Source organism: Sorex araneus, chromosome 6 (assembly GCF_027595985.1).
Source record: "Sorex araneus isolate mSorAra2 chromosome 6, mSorAra2.pri, whole genome shotgun sequence".
NCBI lineage: Eukaryota > Metazoa > Chordata > Mammalia > Eulipotyphla > Soricidae > Sorex > Sorex araneus.
In genome coordinates this window covers 24,027,301-24,045,562 of record NC_073307.1, presented here as the reverse complement: position 1 = coordinate 24,045,562, position 18,262 = coordinate 24,027,301, and the positions used below count along the sequence as shown (strand labels likewise).

The window sequence follows — 18,262 nt, the reverse complement described above, 5'->3', positions numbered from 1 at the left end:
ATCATTCTTACTATTCTCTCTCCCACTTATCCCTTCCTCCTTCCCTCAGAAACCTCTGAATAAAATCTATTTACTTCAAAAAAAAAAAAAAAAGACTGAAAAACCTCCGCTAGGCTCCTTCAGCTCAGGGACCTGCTGCTGTAGTGCCCCAAGACAGGCTGACAGGGGGGGAAGGCTGGTGGGAGGGAAACTGGGGACATTGGTGGTAGGAAATGTACACTGGTGGAGAGATAGGTGTTGGATCATTGTGTGACTGAAGCTCAATCATGAACAATTTTGTAATGGTCTATCTCACAGTGATACGACAACAAAAAAATTTTTAAATGGCCTGCAGAGAAAGGACTTAGGGTTCTCATCCTCTCACATAAAAGAAGGGGTCCATGGCATCTCACTCTGGGACAAGTGAACCACCAGGAAGCATTCCTTACCTCAGTGCCATTCCCACAGCTCACCTCTAAACACCCACCCAATTTTAAGACTCTCCTGCCTATCCACTCCTGACCCCAACACAGAAGGAACTCCAGTTTCCCCGACCTGACTCCCCTTGTTCTGCCAGGGTACCCCAGACATGTCCTCTGGGTTATTTCATTCATCCCTGTCTTTCCTCATTCCCCCTCTCGCCCCTCCACATCACATCCTCTGGATCATTTCATTTTATAACATTCATCTCTCCATTCCCCCTAGCTAAAGTGACTCTAAGTGCCCGAGGAAGCCTCTGCCACATGCCTCGCCTCATCCCACCACACTCCTACACATGCATCACCCACCGGCACCTCCTTAGTGGTCCTTGAGTGCCTGATGTAGCTCTTGCACTGGCAGGGATGGACACAAGCCTCAAACTCCTCGGAACCACTCTAAAGCTCTGCCACAGAACAACAGGCTGTGCCTTTCACCAGAGCTCAGTGGCCTTGTGGCACTGTCCAGAGGAAGACAGCTTGGGCATCCCCTGGGGAGCTCTGTACACTGTCTGGCTCATGGGACATGTGAAAGTGCAGAGCCCAGGCCCATCCAGGATACCACCCTTGTCCTCAACACACTTCACACTCTGTCAGCTCAATTCCAACTGCTCACTAGCTGGATGGCCCACAATGAATAGCTCCATAATAGGAACAAAGACTTTGGTAAAAGCAAACTTGCCAACTCAGGTGCAAGGGCTATGGGGACCTGGTGATTCTGGAGCACCACTCTGAGAGCTGTCTTTTCCCTGGTATGCAAATGTCCCCATCCCCTCTACAGCACCAGCAGCAGGCACCTGAAGCATCATCGGTTATAGATCTTAAAATTCAGATGCCATTCTCCCCCACCGATGGGGAACTTCCCAAAGCCCAAGTTTTACCTTAGGACACACAAATACACATAAAGGATTGATTCAAGGGCTATTGTTCCATTGGGCAGAATAACAGGAAGCACACTTCCCCCTCCCACCACTACCACAACCACCTTTATTTTTTTAATAAAGCTAACACTCTATTTTATGAGTTTTGGGGAAAGTGGTAAGTATGATTTTAAAGTGGACTTGTTCCTGCACAAAGAGCTCCTTAAACATGACAAGAGACAGCCACTGCAGTGTCCTTCGATCGTGGGTTGATCTGAGTGCCTTCAAGAGTCCCTCCCACTCCAGCCTGAGGGTGGGCACAATCAATCACAGAAGTTTTGGTCTTTGTTACTGGAGTGCTAGGAGCTGCTTGAGAAGCCAACGGAGGTTGGAGCTCAAGCCAATGTGCCATCAGCTCTTCATGAGGGAGTGGGGTCTACCCAGTGGCACCTGATTGGAGGGGGAAACCCCAGTGAGCCTTGAGGAAATATATTTACAAGCACTTGCCCCACCCTGATCATGGGCACGCCACATGTGTCCATGCACACTGGTCCGTGTGCTGTACCACTTCACAGGTAAGGAAAGGAAGTGAAGCAAGTCAAGTGACCCAAAGTCTGTCACCAGCTCCTGCAAGGGCCCAGGTTGGGACTCGGCCCTTCAAACCTCACCGCCCGCCCCAGCCCATGCAGTGCCCACAGGACATTCTGTGGGAAGAGAGAGCATCCCTAATTCAGTCTCTTTTTTTGGGGTGAGGTTTGGGTCAGACCCAGAGGTGCTCAGGGGTTACTCCTGGCTCTGTGCCCAGAGATTACTCCTGGTGGGACTCAGGGGGAACATGTGGGGTGCCAGGGATCGAACTGGTATGGCCACATGCAAGTTAAACACTCTACCCAACCTACCTCTCCAACACCAGATCTTTTCTGCTTTTGCTTCTGCTCATCCTCCCTCCCCCACAACCTCTGTCTCATTCCTAATGGTTTAAATGAAATGGGAGTATGATTCCATTGGCTTTATGGGAGTCACTTTTCATACCTTGTTGATGAAATAGTGACCTCTAAAATAAAAACACCAGACTTAGAAGTTTTTATTTCCCCTCCTTTTTTGAGGAACGCTTATACAAAGTCTGTGCTTCTTGAAATTGTGGTTTCCAGGGAGTACTTCAGAACCACATAACCTATTTCTCTCACTCCAGAGATGGTCGAGCTGGCACAGAAAGAGAGACCATGGGTTTGCCTGAAGTCACACTCTGACAGGTGCCCCATCCCCAAGGGGCCCCTCCCAGGACACTGTGCTCTCCAGGCCAAGAGTCTGCATAGAAGCAGCAAGATTCTGTGTCAGAAAACAGAGTATGTGGGAACAAAATCAAGAGAAAAGCAACCCAAACAATATAACACATGAACACAAACAAATTCCCACCAGTGGGCAGGTATACAAGTGGATAAGTTACAGCAAACTAACAGAATATTACAAATATGAAATTAACTGAAATAGCTCATCCAACAGCAAACTACACTATGAGGCACACAGCTTAGGAAAATAAACATTTGCTTCTGTTGCTTGACACACACACACACATAGGACACAAACAATTAGAACACACACCAACATTTAGGCTAACTTCCCACCCTGAGATGCTCATGGTTAGAGAAAAGAAATGGGAAGACGAACATGAAAAGGCACCCATGAAGTTTTTTGTTGCTGGTGGTGGTGTTTTTTTTGTTTTTTGTTGGTCTTACCCAGCAAAGCTCAGGGGTTACTTCTGACTATACTCAGAAATGATTCCTGGCTGCTTAGGGCACCATGTGGGATGCTGGGGAGCGAACCCAGGCCGGCCATGTGTAAGGCAAGCTCCCTAGCCACTGCACTATCTCTCCAGCTTGGGCTTTCAGTCTTAGAGCTGGTATTTCAGCTTTTAAAAACAAGCCAATAGGCAATGGCAGACGGAGATGAAAGAGAAAACTTTTGAGTTGTTGGGACTTCAAAGCAGGGCGGAGGAGGTGGAGCACAGCAATACTTGAATGAAGAATTCCCTGTGCCTTCCCTGGCAGCGCTGACTCGAAACATTTAAAAATCAATACTCTGAAATTTAAAAAGTAGTACCGATTTTGTTGTCATAATCAAGAAACAGCAGAGACTGAGGTAAGAGAGAGACTCTGGTGGTGGGCGTGGGTGTGAATGTCCGGGGGAGGGATCCTACTGATTGAATGAAAAGCTGTTACTCAGTGCCAAGCAGAGTCGGGAGAATTGTGTGGGAAAAGGCAAGGTTGGAGGGAGACAGAAACCAGATTGAGCGCAGGGAAGTCGGAGGAAAGTGCCAAGAAGCTTCCCGAAAGCCCAGCCAGCCTTGTAGGAAAATCAGCGGCCCAGGGGATCTGAGAAGGTGAACAACTGCTTAAACACTGAGAAAGCCTCAAGGCCCTGTGAGTGCAAAGCAGGGGCTCTTTCTGGAGTGAGGTGAACCTCACACTCCTCCTTCCCAACAGGAGGAGTTAGGAATTCTCTTGAGACTATTGTGTAAAATTTCACATTCAGATTAGACAGGGGAGAAATCCTCTTGTGAAGAACTATTTTATAAATAAGCAATCTTGCTTGCCCAGGGCACACTCAAAAAAACTTCAGTGAAACACAGGTGCTGCTGGGGCCCACCAGGGCACCAGCCCCACATATAGCCAGTTGAGGGGAAAACACAGTGGGAGGACTTTCACTTCCAAATAGTTCAGGGCACGGGGTCAGGATAGAGCTTGTCAGGATGTGGTATACCAGATGTCCCGTCAAAGGGTATGTTTTTCCCTCTCTTCTTCTAGTTAAGAGCACAGCACACAAGGGTTGGTCTCTGACTTTCTGGGCTTTATAATCAGCAGCAGATCAATGTCTACAAGTTCAAACTCAGCTCTGAAGCTCACCCGCCTCTTCTGAGATTTAGTCACAGCTAGGCTACTTGGAGAGAGAGATTAGTATTCACTCAAAAGAAAGACACAATCCTTAAAACCAATAACTCAACACTTTATCTAAAACATTCATTTATTTCACATTAAAGGAACCTACTTGTCTCTAAAAAAGAAAAAAAAAAGAAGCGAGAAAGAAAGAGGAGGAAAAAAGGTCCATGATAAATTCCCCGTCAGCCATTTCTCCTAAAACGGCTTGTTTCATCAAGTGGAACATCACACCCAAATAAATCAGGGGCTTCTTTCCCGAGTGGACCATGGCTGCAGGAGAAAAACCTCCATTAATTTGTGCGCCATCACTTTGGGACATCTTCAGTTAATCAGAGTTTTATCCTGAAGCACTAGACTGCTTATACGTGCAAATTACCTTCCCAACCCCCAAAGGCAACCAACCACCCCCACTTTCTTTATCCACACAAAAGCAAAAGCACTGTGGGGAAAAGCTTCCATTTTCTTTCTTGGAAAGGAATGGTCAAGGTTGTTTTGAAGGATTTAAAAACAACTGGTTAGAATTCATGTTGCTTCTTTCTGGTTTTTTTTTTCTAAAACTTAATTTTATTTTAGGCACCGTGATTTACGATGGTGTTAATGGTAGAATTTCATGCATAAAACATTCCGGTCCCACACCCTCCACCAGTGTCTGCTTTCCTCCACCAATGCCTGCTCCCTACTCTCAATCACCTGCTAATCTACAGGACCCCAAAGCCACACCTTTCACTTTTTACCAGAGCACCATAACTCTGGCAATGCCCCCTTTACTAGGACCTCTACAGAATCTTGTCATCAGCCTCCCACTCCCAGGGAGAAGAGACCCACCGGGATGGCACTTTCCACAGGATGGGTGACTTGTCAGGAGAGGCTGGTACAGCCCAAGGAGCCTGGCCCATACCCCACAGGCCAGGCAGAAGTAAAAAACATCACTTCCCATGAAACTGACCTGGGGCTCTTGCATATGCCTGTGGCATCTTACAGATTTCCCCATTTTGCAGAACAACCCCATCATCCCCCGAGGGATGATCAGGTTCTTGTCCCCCAAGCTGCCACTCCCAGTTCTTACACACACTATGCCTTTGTAAGACCTTGAATGGAGGGGCTGGGAGTTGAGAACAGGAGTTAGTTAAGGTTCATGCCTGGCCAGCAGCAAGTCTGGGTTTGATCCCTGGCACTACCTGGCCTCCTGACCACTGCAGGGTATGGTCCTAGAGACCCTTGAGCATTGCAGGCACCACAGTGACTAAGCAACACTGTACGGAACCAGTGGCCCAGAATATCACCAGGACTGTCACTCCTGCTCTCTGCCCCACCTCTCTGTACCCACCAGCCTCCTGTACCCTGCTTGGGATATATAAACCCACAGATATAAGCTCACAGATATCTGTGGGACAGCTTAGGATGTTATGGGAAGTATGCTGCAGAGTGGACTTCCTGAGGGTGGCCCTTTACCCAGCAGAGGGGTCAACACCGAACACTAGGCAGCCTGATGGGATGCATAAATGGACAAACAAAGGAATGAACATCTTCTGTCCAGAGTTCTTCTGGTCCAATGTTCAGGCTCTAAGGGAAACCACCCTCTTAGTGACAACACACTTAGTAGCACAGGCCAGATCCAGAGGCCACGGAAGGGAAGAAGAGTGAAAAGGAGGAGACAACGGAAGGGAAGGTAAATCCAAAAAGAAAGAAAGAAAAAAAAAACATCAATCACAGAAACAACATTTAATAAGATCTATCTGCTGGACATTCTAACTTGTTTAACCATCTTGATCTCTGCTTGTTGCCATTCCCAGAGGAGGAGGCTTAGAATCAGAGAAGTTAAACAGAGAAGTTAGCCAGAGTTACATAACTGGTAAGTGGTAGAGTTGAGTTTGGAACTTGGAGACTCTGACACAAAATGCCAAGACCTTATGTCACAAAGATCAAAGTGTATCCTGCCCCCTCACCCAATAGTATTCTAATTACTCTCTGGGTACCTGATAGGTGTGGAGTGGCAACATAAAAATAAAACATGATTGCAAAGGAAAATTTAGAAAATAGCAGACTTTTCAGTGAGTTCCTTTACTGCAAGTCTTCTGAGACCATTTAAATTGGTGATGAGGATTGTGAATCTCCAAATGGTAAGTCTTCAAGAGATGAATTTGGTACATGTATGTTCTTAAGTTTCTCAACTGGGAACTGAATTTTTTTGGGGGGGAGGGGGTTAACATCTTACTAGACCTGCACCACTTCCGGAATATTTACCCACTGTCTATTAGGCACCAAAATGGCAAAATAACAGGGGCATCCCAAAAGTCCAGACTCCTAAATTGACCACCTTCCTGCCAAAGTCTCTTCCTGAGTGCTGCTCCCACTCGCCACCTTGTCCTGCCAGCACAGGACAGAAGGCCACGTGCATCTGCTCAGTGGTACAGCCTGGCCCCTCTCTCTCGACAGGGTGCCTTTGTGCCCTTCATCAAGAAAACCTCTCCCTGGAGCTAATAATCACTCCGTTCCACACCCGAGCTCCTGCTGGTCCCTTCTGTGAGGAGATTTGGCATTAAATCATTACAATCAAAAAGGATATCCTACTTAACCTGAACCTCAGAAAGGATTCTTTATAGAACAGCCTGAAGTTGATGGCTATTATAGTCCGCTGACAGAAGCATTAATGATTTGCCGAAAGATAACAAGTTAAAGACACTTTTTGCCTGGCCAAGGGAGACCCCCAGGTGAGGCTCTTTCTTCTCACTGCCCAGAGTCCAGTCAATCACGCACTAAGTGCTCCTCCTAGAAGCCCCATGGTGCAAAGTTCAGTAAATATCTCTGAGCACATAGACAGAGCCCCCTCCTGTGTGCTGGGAGCCTCAGCCCTACCTAGTCCTAGTCCCCCACCAGCTGGAAGCCAACCAGGAGCCATCTCTCCATGGACCCGCTACTCAACTGACCTCCCGGAACAACCAAGGTCAGAGGTTATCCCAGGGTCCTGCAAGAGGAATACCAGCTAGCAAGTCTATCCTGGATTCCGAGGCTGCTGAGTCATCAAACTGTGCCCTTTCAAGGGGTGTCCCTGGATGGGAAAAGTTTGAAAAGTACTGCTCTATAAATACCGTTTCTCCATCTCATTCCTCTATTTGCACTTTGGTTTCCTGTCTGCCAAGGAAATAAGACCTCAAACTTTGTGGCTTGCTCTGGAAAGTCCTTCACCACCTGCCCCCAAGCCCCCTGCCTGGTCCCACTCTAGCCCTGTACCCTAGGCTAACCACCCCTCACCCCTGCACTGCACCCCAGCCACACCCTCCTCCTTTGGGAAGCCCCATTCAGCCTGATATTTTTTTTTTTTTTGCTTTTTGGGTCACACCTGGCAATGCACAGGGGTTACTCCTGGCTCTGCACTCAGGAATTATCCCTGGCAGTGCTCAGAAGACCATATAGGATGCTGGGAATCGAACCCTGGTCGGCCGCATGCAAGACAAATGCCCTACCCGCTGTACTATTGCTCCAGCCCCCAGCCTGATTTTTTAACATCTGAAATTCTCATTTCACCTACCAAGTTTTTCAGGGATGTCATTTCTGCTTGTATTTTCGTTTGTTATTTTTCTCATTTCTGTTCTCATATCCTCTTGTATTTTATTGGCAGTGCATTCCATTGTATCTTTGAGCTCTCTATGCATTCTCAAGAATTCCATTCTAAATTCCTTTCCAGAGAAATTATATGTCTCTTTCTTACTGGTTGGGTCACCTGAGCTAGTGTCTTCACTCACTCAGCCATGCAGGTGTTTGCATTGCTAATTTACAGGTTGTGACCTTTGCAGTTTGGTGTTGTTCCTCCGGTGCTGTTGTTGTGTGCTTAGGAACCTACAGTCAGGGTATCTTTGTGTGCTTCCAATAGGTTATGGAGAAGTGAAGATATGCACAACTGAAGAGTGAAGCCAAGCAGCCATGCCTTCAAGGGAGGGCCTCACTCCTGACCTGGGGGGCAAAGATGGTGTTCCTGAGTTCTCTACAGAGTCCCAGTGCCTCTCACAGCTAAAATTCTCAACTGTGCTTCAACATGAGCCATGCCTACCAACTAAAACACTTCGCAGATGTGAAACCACCTTAACAGAGTTTTGATTTTTTCCCCACCTTAGGAGGGCAAAAGGACGTCTGCAGTAGCTGACAACTTCTACAGGAATTCAACAAATCTCCTATTTTCTGGAAGATGAAATGCCCCACATCTTCCATGCCGGTGGCTTATATTTCACTGAGTGGTGTCAGTGCTGATATAGTAACCTCCGTTTTTATTGAGCAGCACCCGGTGTAATTGATGACATCTGCTGGGGCTGATATTTTAAGGGAAGGCTATTCTCAGCTCTGCCTGCTGTCCCCACGACTCTGTGTATAAATAGCAGACAGCAACTACACCTGAGGTACGAAGTGGAGCTTCTCGCTCTAAGGTCCTCAATGATTCCCCCATAAAGTCATGAGGCTTCCAGAGGGGATTTATTGAAGCAGATCCAGTTTCCAAGTCCACAGAACTACAAAAAGGAAGAGAGAGCAGCAGAATAGAGTCGCCATCATTCTAGGAGAGAAACTGTCTGTTTGGACTTTTGGGTGATGACGTTTAACCACCTCATTTTCCTTCTGGTGTTTAAAGTCTTCATGCCAATTCCTGGATCGCAGGAAGCTTTCACTTACATCCCCGCATGGCCAGTCATGTCCACTTCCATGAATTCCCTGCCTTCCTGGGTCTGGCTGAAAATAAAATGTCTTTCCTAAGAGGAGGAAGTCTAAGCAGTCACTTGGGCAACATTTGAGACTTCTAGGATAAGAAATGAACTGAGTTGGAGCCCTAAGTGAAAGACCAGGAAGGCCATGGGCAGGAGGGAGGGTTTTCCTGGCATAACAAATAGGCCTCTCCGCATCTCAGTTCTTCCCAAAGACGCCTGTAGAAATGTAGACTGCTTCTGATGGAACATTTCTAAATTACAAATATCGTCAAAGGCTTTACTGGCGATTCGGTCACCCTCTGATTCAAAGCAAAAGAGGTCCTTGGAAGCTGCTAAGGTCAGTAGAGCCTGAAGAGATTCTCCAAAAGAAAGCTTCCTGCACCCTGCCCCACCACACACGTGCCTGTGACATTCCCTACTTCGATTCACAGCAGTTATGGGATCAAGCCACACTACCAACTGACACAAGGGCTGGCTGAGTCTCCTGCCAGTACAACACACTCAGTTCTTCCAAGATAGATACCACAGTCTTCTCTATTCATACCCAGGATGTGGCTGGGTACTTGTGCACACAATGAAAAGTCAATGAGTGCTTGAATGAATGAATGAATGAATAAAACAATAACAACAACAACAAAATGCTGAACCACTTTGAGAGACAGCTAAATGCACAGGTGGAAATGTTGGCACCAATTCTCCTTATAAAAAAAAAAAAACTGAAGTCCAGGGAGACTAATCCAAATCACCACAGCAGAGGGGATGGGGAAAACAAGACAACTTCTACTATGCTATGTACAAGTCAATGACTTCTTTCATTTTGTGTGTCAAGCTGGTACACATTATCTCATCAAATACAGCAGCTAGGGATGAAAGCTAATCTCAGAAGCTGGAACCTTTGGGGTCAGCCAAATAACACATCTTCTGCATGTCTTAACACTGATTGTGTATGACTCCTGGAAGCACAGTCCACCACACTGTACCACAGCTGCACCCAGATTGTAGTGGGAACAGATAGGTCCTATATAGTCTTTTTTTTTTTTTGGTCACACCCAGCAATTTACAGAGGTTATTCCTGGATCATGCACTCAGGAATTATTCCTGGTGGTACTTGGGGGACCATATGGGATGCTGGGAATCAAACCCGGGTCAGCCGCATGCAAGGCAAATGCCCTACCCGCTGTGCTATTGCTCCAGCCCTCCATAGTGCCTTGAGTAATTCTCTGAGGAACTCGGTGGTTTATCCTGGCCTGATGGTTTTACATGCACTGAGACCAAGGTAGAGAGACCTCTGAAGGCCAGACTTAAAAACCCAAGTGGTAGTGAATCCTCTCTGAAACAAGTTTCTATTTTGAAACCGAAATTAAGTCACTGGACAAGTGAAATGCAAGAGGCCTTGAAAGCCTCTTAATACTAATCTATTACCAAAGAGAACATTTCCTTTTTAGAGCTCATGTAGGTGGAGACTGTGTCCTGGCATGGTCTGTTCCACGAATGAAAGCAACAGGTTAGCTTTTATAACTATTTTCTATTGGGTAGGTTTCCGTGGTTGCAAACTTTTAAACAAAAGTAACCAATGGCTATACTGGTTCATTAAAAAAATTTTTTTGATCAGTTTTAAAACATAATCTCAGACAAATAACCCAGTTTGATGAAACAATTTCTATCCCTCTGGTCGATTTAGTCCCTAAATCCAGTAAGATGAAACTTCTGGCTAGCTTTTGTGGGAGCTCAGCCTGCAAGAAAGGAAAATCATGAGACAGAATGTTCCATGGAATCTACAGCAAGAAATGAAGCATTCTTTACCTTGGTCGAATGGCTTGTTGGGATTCCAGTTTCTGAAGTAATCATCCTATATAAGGAAAAGAAATAAAAAGCAAAGGTCAAATTTCTGGAAGCCTCTTACATTATAGCATAAAAACCTGCCTTCTAAACACTATGATAAACAATAACAGTTTAGAAATCATTCCCCAAACAGTCATTTAATGTGCAATTCAAAACAAATTCTATTTACTCTTAAAATTCCTAGCAGACTCTATGGATTAAACACTGGGAAAGAGTAAAAGCATCCCCACCTAATATGGAAGCTGCAGTGCTCCTCTTGGTTTGACAGATAAGCCCAGACACCTCCTAAGTGCGAGGTGTATTTGCTATCAATTATATGGCAGGGGACGATGCCTCGCTGCTCTCACTTATGATTAAGCCTCTGTGCTTGTAACAGCTGATAATTCAACTGTCAACATTTCTTTTACATGGAGACATGTAACTGTGGTGCACAGTTCCAGTTTCCCAACACTCACAAAACCTAAAAGCAGAGGGCCATTTACATCTTAGAATTAACCACAGGCACACATTCAGCTTAATGCCATTTGTTCCGGCTGTGTAAGGATAAAAAACAGAGTCTGGGACCAATCTGGTCGATTCATAACGGAGCCTCACTTGCATGCAGCTTGCATCCACATATGCTCCGAGGCAAAGAGTTCCACTGCCTGGAAATTGCTAGGGTCTACGTCCCTTATGTCTGCATAGTTACATTAACCTCTCCCCCACTCCCAGTAAGGCTGTCCTTCCAGACCATCACTGTTTACTCTTTTTTCTCTCCGTGGGTTCCCATGTACACTCATTGCCCCCTAGAACATTTATTCTTGCAGTTATTCCACCATTTGCAAAGTAGAGAGGTTTCGCCCATGAGTATCACCCCCCAAGCCACTTTTAGCGTCTCTGTCCTTTTCAGATCATTTCCTCCTGGAAATATCCATATAATTTATTTGCTGCATGTGTTTTTGGCAGATACTCTGCATGCTACAGTCTGAGCAAACTGTCCAAAATGAGGCTTCAATCTCTCTTCCTGAGAAGTTAATTTACATCAAAGTGCACAATTAGTTTAAATTATTGTCCATGCTGTCTCCCGCTGCATTTTATCTCCGACACCATCTCCTGTGAATTTCATCAGTCTCTGTGCCGTTCAATTACCTGGCTTTATTAGATCCTTGTTGAGTTCACCTAAGCCCTTAAATAGATTTTAGGAAACTGGATTTAGAGTAAAATCAGAACATATTGCTTCTTGGGCAGTGATTCCATTTTGCAGAGCATGAATAAAGATGCACAGTTTCCTCTAGATCCTGGGGAATCTGCATTAAATTATTTTTAACTCCCAGGAATTGCCCATTTTGCTCTTGTTTTAATTTTGTAGCTGGACTCCTCACCCATCTAGCTAGGGTGACTCTGAGGTCTACACCATGAAATATTCCTTAAAATGCTTACAACAATCCTGCTCTTTCCACATCTAACTCCACTTATTATTCGAAGTAGAATAGTGATCTTCTAAATTAAATGGCTGAAACTCAGCACCAGTGCTAAATGACTTCCTAAAGAGCTGGAAGTGGTGGGTGGCAAGGAGGGTATTTACCACCCAATATCTCAAAGGCCAAATATTCAAAGGCCAAATCCCTATGCCCAAGTATGTTATAAACACATTCTGCTGTTAACAAGGGCAAGAAAGAGATAATCCAAGATAAAGTCATTTGCACCACCATGGAGAAAAAAATATAAATGTCCAACTAGGGTTCATCCATGTCCTCTCACATAAAGAGAATGGTCTAGTGGAACCTTGTGAAATATTTTCTTACTTGAACTTGCTGTTCTAATAAATGAAAGTCCCTGGAAGCTCAGGATGTTTGTCCAATGGGAAGAGACTCTGGCCAAAGATAAGTTTTTTCACTTTCATTGTCTAAGCCTCGTTCTCTTTGATGTCAGAGAAAGGTTTGAGCCCATCTCAAGAACTGAATACTCCCTAATGATTTCCACACACTTTAGGACTTGGATGGAATCAGAAGCATTCTTGTGAACCTCGTCACTTTCCCAGGTTAACAGTAATTGCCATTTTTGCTTTTTATTCTTAGGTAAAAAATCATAGTTTTAGATATAAAGACCTCTAAAAGCAGGTACCTGCTTTGGAATATTTAAAACCCACTGCAAATGTAATAATCCTGCCTAATTGCTGCCAAAATGTGAAAGTACACCTTGAGTGAAAGCTCATTATGCAAAACGAGTCCTTCAAAGAGCCTTTTGCCCAGCAAGGCCAAGCGGGGAAGGAAAATGATTCTCCACACTGATTGCATTTGCCCTGCCTTACAGAAGGAGATTGCTGGAGCCGAAGCCAATGAGGCTGATGCTGCTAAAACCTTGGGTGTAACTTCTTCGGAGCTGGAGAGCTCAGAGGGAAACCCCATGTTAGAGCCTAGCTCAAAAAAGAGGAATGGGTTCCAGCTCTGAGTCTGGGGAAGGGTGGTCCAGGAGCAGGGAGGCAGAGGGACATCCATGGGCACTGCCAGCCAGGTGGGAGCAGCCTACACACCCGGCCAGACCAGCCTGCTGGGCCAGGCTGACCAATTCCCTCTTCCTGTTGAGGCAAGAGGGTGAGGGTAGGGGCTACTACTGGTGAGGCAGAGTCCAAATCCAGATGGGAGATACCTCGATGAAAGAAATGCCTCTTCTAGAATGTTCCCTGCTGAGGAGGGACTTATTTTGGAGTCCCACTTCACCATCAGGATGCTTAAACCTTGGCAGACCAGCTCCTGTCCTGCACAGTGCTCTCTGGACCACAGTTAGAACCAAGGCAGTAGACCAGTGGTTTTCAACATATCTACACCTGCAGACCCGTGCTGCTGGCTGAATACCACAGGCTTATTGGGACAAGTGTTCTGATGTACTGGCCTGAGCCCGTTCTCTGTCACAACCAGGGTTTATGATCCAGGGGCTCCCTCCTCATTCTGTTTTGCTTTTCAATCTGAAAAGAGATTCTATTTACTTTACATTATCAGAAGCCCAGATCTTCCTGGGCCTGCAGATAGTTCTCAGTTTCCCCAAAAGTTACAACTCTGCCCCATCAATTCTGCTCTTTCTCAGGGTGCTTCTGCTGCATGGACCCCTAAGCTTGGCCCAGACTCCAAATCCTCGCCTCTGCTCTTCCCTTGGGCTTCAGGTGATGGAGCTGGAAGGCATCTGGACCAAAGTCGCCGGCCGGGAGAAGATTTTCTGTTTGGGTTGGCCTCTTGGTTAGTCATTTTATCATCTAGTGTAGATGTACTTAACAACTTGGAAGAATCCCCTCAACTGATAGCCACAAACATATACCTAAATAAGAAGATGAGCATCAAGACAGCTCTTGGCAACACTCAGGAACTTCTCAGTTGCATGTGGCTCCAGCTGGGACAACAGGCATAAGGACTGAGCTCATCTTCACCTGGACCAATGGTCCAGGGTGTCACCCCGCCAGCATCAGCTGCACAGGGCAGGGAACTGTGTCCCTCTATACTTTAACCAAGCCAAAGGAGGAAAGGCAGTGCCCCACCATTAGACCCCTCAAAGGTGGATCTAACATGCCCAGCTTTAGGAACTAAGAAAATCTAGAAGAACCCATACATTTGAAAAGGGTTCTAAACTCAAAAACAATGACTAGTGTCTAGCGCCATAAAGTGTCCTGGGGCAGGCTAAATCACTGTGAGAGAGCCTGAGAAGTCAGTCTACGTGGTGCATCCTTCCACACTTAGGATGGGGGCTATGGGAGAAGTGCTGGTTACAGAGGAAGGATGGATGTCTGGGAAGGACCACAGCCCCAGTTCTAATGGTTCTCTTCCATGGCACCGATACAAATGAGATGCCTCATTCATCTATGAACTAAGCATCCCACCCACAGAGGAAAGGCTCCAGGGGAGGATCCTGAGAAATGTCTGGCACCCGGTGACTGGGACAGAGGAATTGATAATTCTGGATTTCCAACTGCTTGACAGATACTCTATCTTGATGTGCAGTTATGGGGAAAGTATGCTTAAAATATATACATGTGTAATAGTTATTGCACATAATAAATAATAGCAAGGACATAATATTTATCAATGGATGTTAATAGAGTATGCATATATCATACATGCCAAGAAACTTTCTGCTCTATAATTCATCTTTCTATAAAATCTCAACATCTATATAGAGTGATGCAAAACCACTCCTGCCATAAATGGGATGATTTCTTCATATCATTGACTATCATAACCAATAAGAAGGCCTATGGGTTTGGTGCACATTGGATGAGGGCCTGAAGTTTTGTTCCCTGTTCCCTCAGCCTCCCAATAGCTGATAGGGTTTAGCTTGACTAACCCCATAGATTAGCCTTTTGAGGGGGACTTATGCCAGCCCTTCTGAAGCAGACTCTGACGAAGAGATAGGATGGCAGAAGCAAATGGAAACTACTTTTGAACTGCTTAAGAAGATTATGATGTAATTTATTACATACCTTATAGTTTCAGATACTACAGATCAAAGACATTCAGCTCTCGTGGATCAGATCGTTTCCCCTTCATACATATTTTAGCTAAGTTGTTTGAACCTGCAGTTTCATCTGATGATTACCTGAGATAATACAAATTACCATCCTAAAAAATAAGTGGCAGCCCCATTTGTCTCGATCAGGAACAAGGGGAGAGACATCCAGAGGAGAATAAGCTACAGTCAGGGGCAGACAGCCTCAGTGGGGTCATCCCCAGCCCACATCAGAGGAATCAGAGCAGGGGCAAGCCCTGCAAGGAGGAGTGGAGCCCTAGTGGAGCCCACCCTGGCCTGTAGGTCCTGGACAAAGCTGGCCTTGCCTTACAGAGCACCAAACATTTACAAAGAGATCAATTAAGGGACTTCAGCAAACCATTCTTGAAGGGATTGGGGCCAATTAGAAATTCAATAAACATTCATGCTACTTGAAAGAAGGAGGGTGGGTGGTGGGCAGGAAGAGCATCTTTGAAATGCTAACAGAGGCCACTAGAAAAGGGAGACTTCCAGGTGATCTCAGTGACTGGCTGTATATAGTGACATGTGATGGTCATTGGTGCCAAGGAAATCCCTAGTAACTATTAGGAGGTAGAGAATATTCTCTCTCTCTCTCTCTCTCTCTCTCTCTCTCTCTCTCTCTCTCACACACACACACACACACACACACACACACATCCTTTTCTTGTTTATTTGAGGCCACACCTGTTGGTGTTCAGGGCTTACTCCTGGCTCAAGGAGGGTCCTGGAGATCAAACTCTGAGTTGGCATCATTCAAGGCAAGCACCATACCCATTGTTCTATCACTCCAGTCCCAGAACATTCCATTTCTTGGGAAAGTGCCTCACTTCTCAGACACCTACCTGTTGCTGTTGGCTGAGTTGTTTCTGGCCATACCTCTGGGCAGGCAAGACACTATCTTCTCCCCTACCCTGGCCTGTCCTACCCAATCCTAAGAATCCAGTGAAAAGCCTTCTCAATGAAGTGATCTATCATCTGGCCAGCTTGAGTAGACCTAACACTCGCCTTTCTCCAATCGATTGCCCACCAACTACACTCTTGATAAGTTCATCCACCATCAGCTACATCAGTACCTCATTGGGCTGTTTCTCCCCAAAACATCTGGGCATTAGCTATTCCTGAACAGGGAAGGGTCTCACCTATGTTCCTCAGAACATCACCCCACAGTACAGAATAAACCCGAGTCAAGTGGCCTATAACATCTATCCCTGTGGTGTGTGTAAATGGACAGGTGGGTGGGTGTTTACACACAGTTTCAAAAAAATCACTTTCTTCCTGAATAGAGTGATTCTTTGATAAATTGGTCTGACATTTGGTATAAAGTCCTGCAGGCCTCAGACAAAATGATTTAGAAAATAACAATGTCAGTTGCTCTGCTCTTTCAATAAATAACCCACCAGTAAAACACAGATAATAACTGACAATCATACTTGTACTGTAACTAATGAGAAAAGATAAAGCAGCAAATGGACTGTTTATATGCATTTGATAAATTGCATCCCCTGGATATACCAATGAAAAATAAATGTGTGCGGTGCTGGTTCACTGAACTAAAACAAATATTTACCACTGAGATTCAGGATTTAGAATGAAATTTACATTTTACTTGGCAACTCTGTTGATACTATGTCTACATACAGTTGAAAAGGCAAAAACCTACCTCAACTTCCTGAGTACGAAAGCATTTTAAATGAGAAAAAAAATAGAAGATTCGAATCAAACAATAGGAAGACGAAAGTAAACATTTTTTTATTATTGCATTAAAATTTCAAGTTATCATAACATCACAAAAAGGTCATCAGCAGATAATTTCCCCTTAGTCACCCACCATCATTCCCTTGAAATGGTACATCATTTGGTAAGTTCATGGGAGAGAAAATTAGGTTATGGGGGGAATAACCCAAGAGACGAGTTATCTGTGTGTGCTCTAGCGATCTGTGGTATTACTGAGAGCAGTGAACAAAACTGCAATGAAATTCAAACCTTCCATCACGATTACTATCTGCAAGGAATTCAAATGAATCAGCTGCGAGGTTCATTGAAAATCCCAGGATGACATCAGACACCAAGCATCCCAGGCCTCCTACTTTTCTGCAAAGAACATCTTTGGTTTCACAGCTCCAAAATAACTCAATTGGGTCTGCAAACTCAAGAAATATGTGGGATGTTCTTCTACAGTCAAAACAATGGGCAGGGCTGTCTCAGCATCTCAAGTTCACTAGAGGAACAGGACCACAGGGATTCACTCTTGGTATCACCTGTCTGGTACCCAATCAAGGGCAAAAGGAATATCCACTCTGACTTATTCTTCTCATCGCAAGAAAAGCACAGATTCCCGTTTAAGAACATGCTCTGCACGTGTATCTCCTGGAATGGGACAGAGATGGGATCTGATACGCCCGCATGAACCTTGACCTAGGCAGCTTTTATTATTTTTATAACTCTAAGCCTAGGGATTGGTTTGGTTTTGATTTTACAACTCTAACAAAACCAGAGAGCCCAGGATCAAACCCAGGATCTTGCATGCAGTAGAAATGTGGAAAATATGCTTTTGGAGAGATATTCTAGTTTGTTTTTTCTCTGGGGGAAAAACACATGTTCAAAGGGGGGGGGGTCAAAGCAATAGTGGTGGCCCCAGGAACCTAATTATTGACATTATTTTTTCCAGCAATCTCAGGCATATAGAATTGCTTGAAAAAGAACAGCTGTTTGTGTACGTGCCCTTCTCCAGAGGTTTATCAAGCTGAGACTGCCCGGGAACGGCAAGAGAGATAGGTTTGAGAGAAACGATGATAATTCCACTGCCGAGTCTTACCAAACAGATCCGAGTATAAGGAGACCCACTATGCCACAGAAAAATAATTAGGATATATTTCAAATGTGTGCCATTTTACTAGTCATGTGGAAGAAGCGTGGCTTAGGGAAAAAGTTCAGTAAAATTTGAATAGCTGAGCTGCAGGCATATTATAGGTCAGGTTTCTATT

General features: G+C 45.1%; 1 protein-coding gene across 1 annotated transcript in view; it reads right to left on the bottom strand.

Annotated features, from left to right (window-relative positions):
- The window catches only part of SPOCK1 (SPARC (osteonectin), cwcv and kazal like domains proteoglycan 1), a 447,720-nt gene that overhangs the window by 232,225 nt on the left and 197,233 nt on the right, over positions 1-18,262 (bottom strand). The window contains exon 3 of the mRNA XM_055141942.1: positions 10,746-10,791. Within this exon, the coding sequence (XP_054997917.1) occupies positions 10,746-10,791 (46 nt within the window). The remainder of the gene's footprint in view (positions 1-10,745; positions 10,792-18,262) is intronic.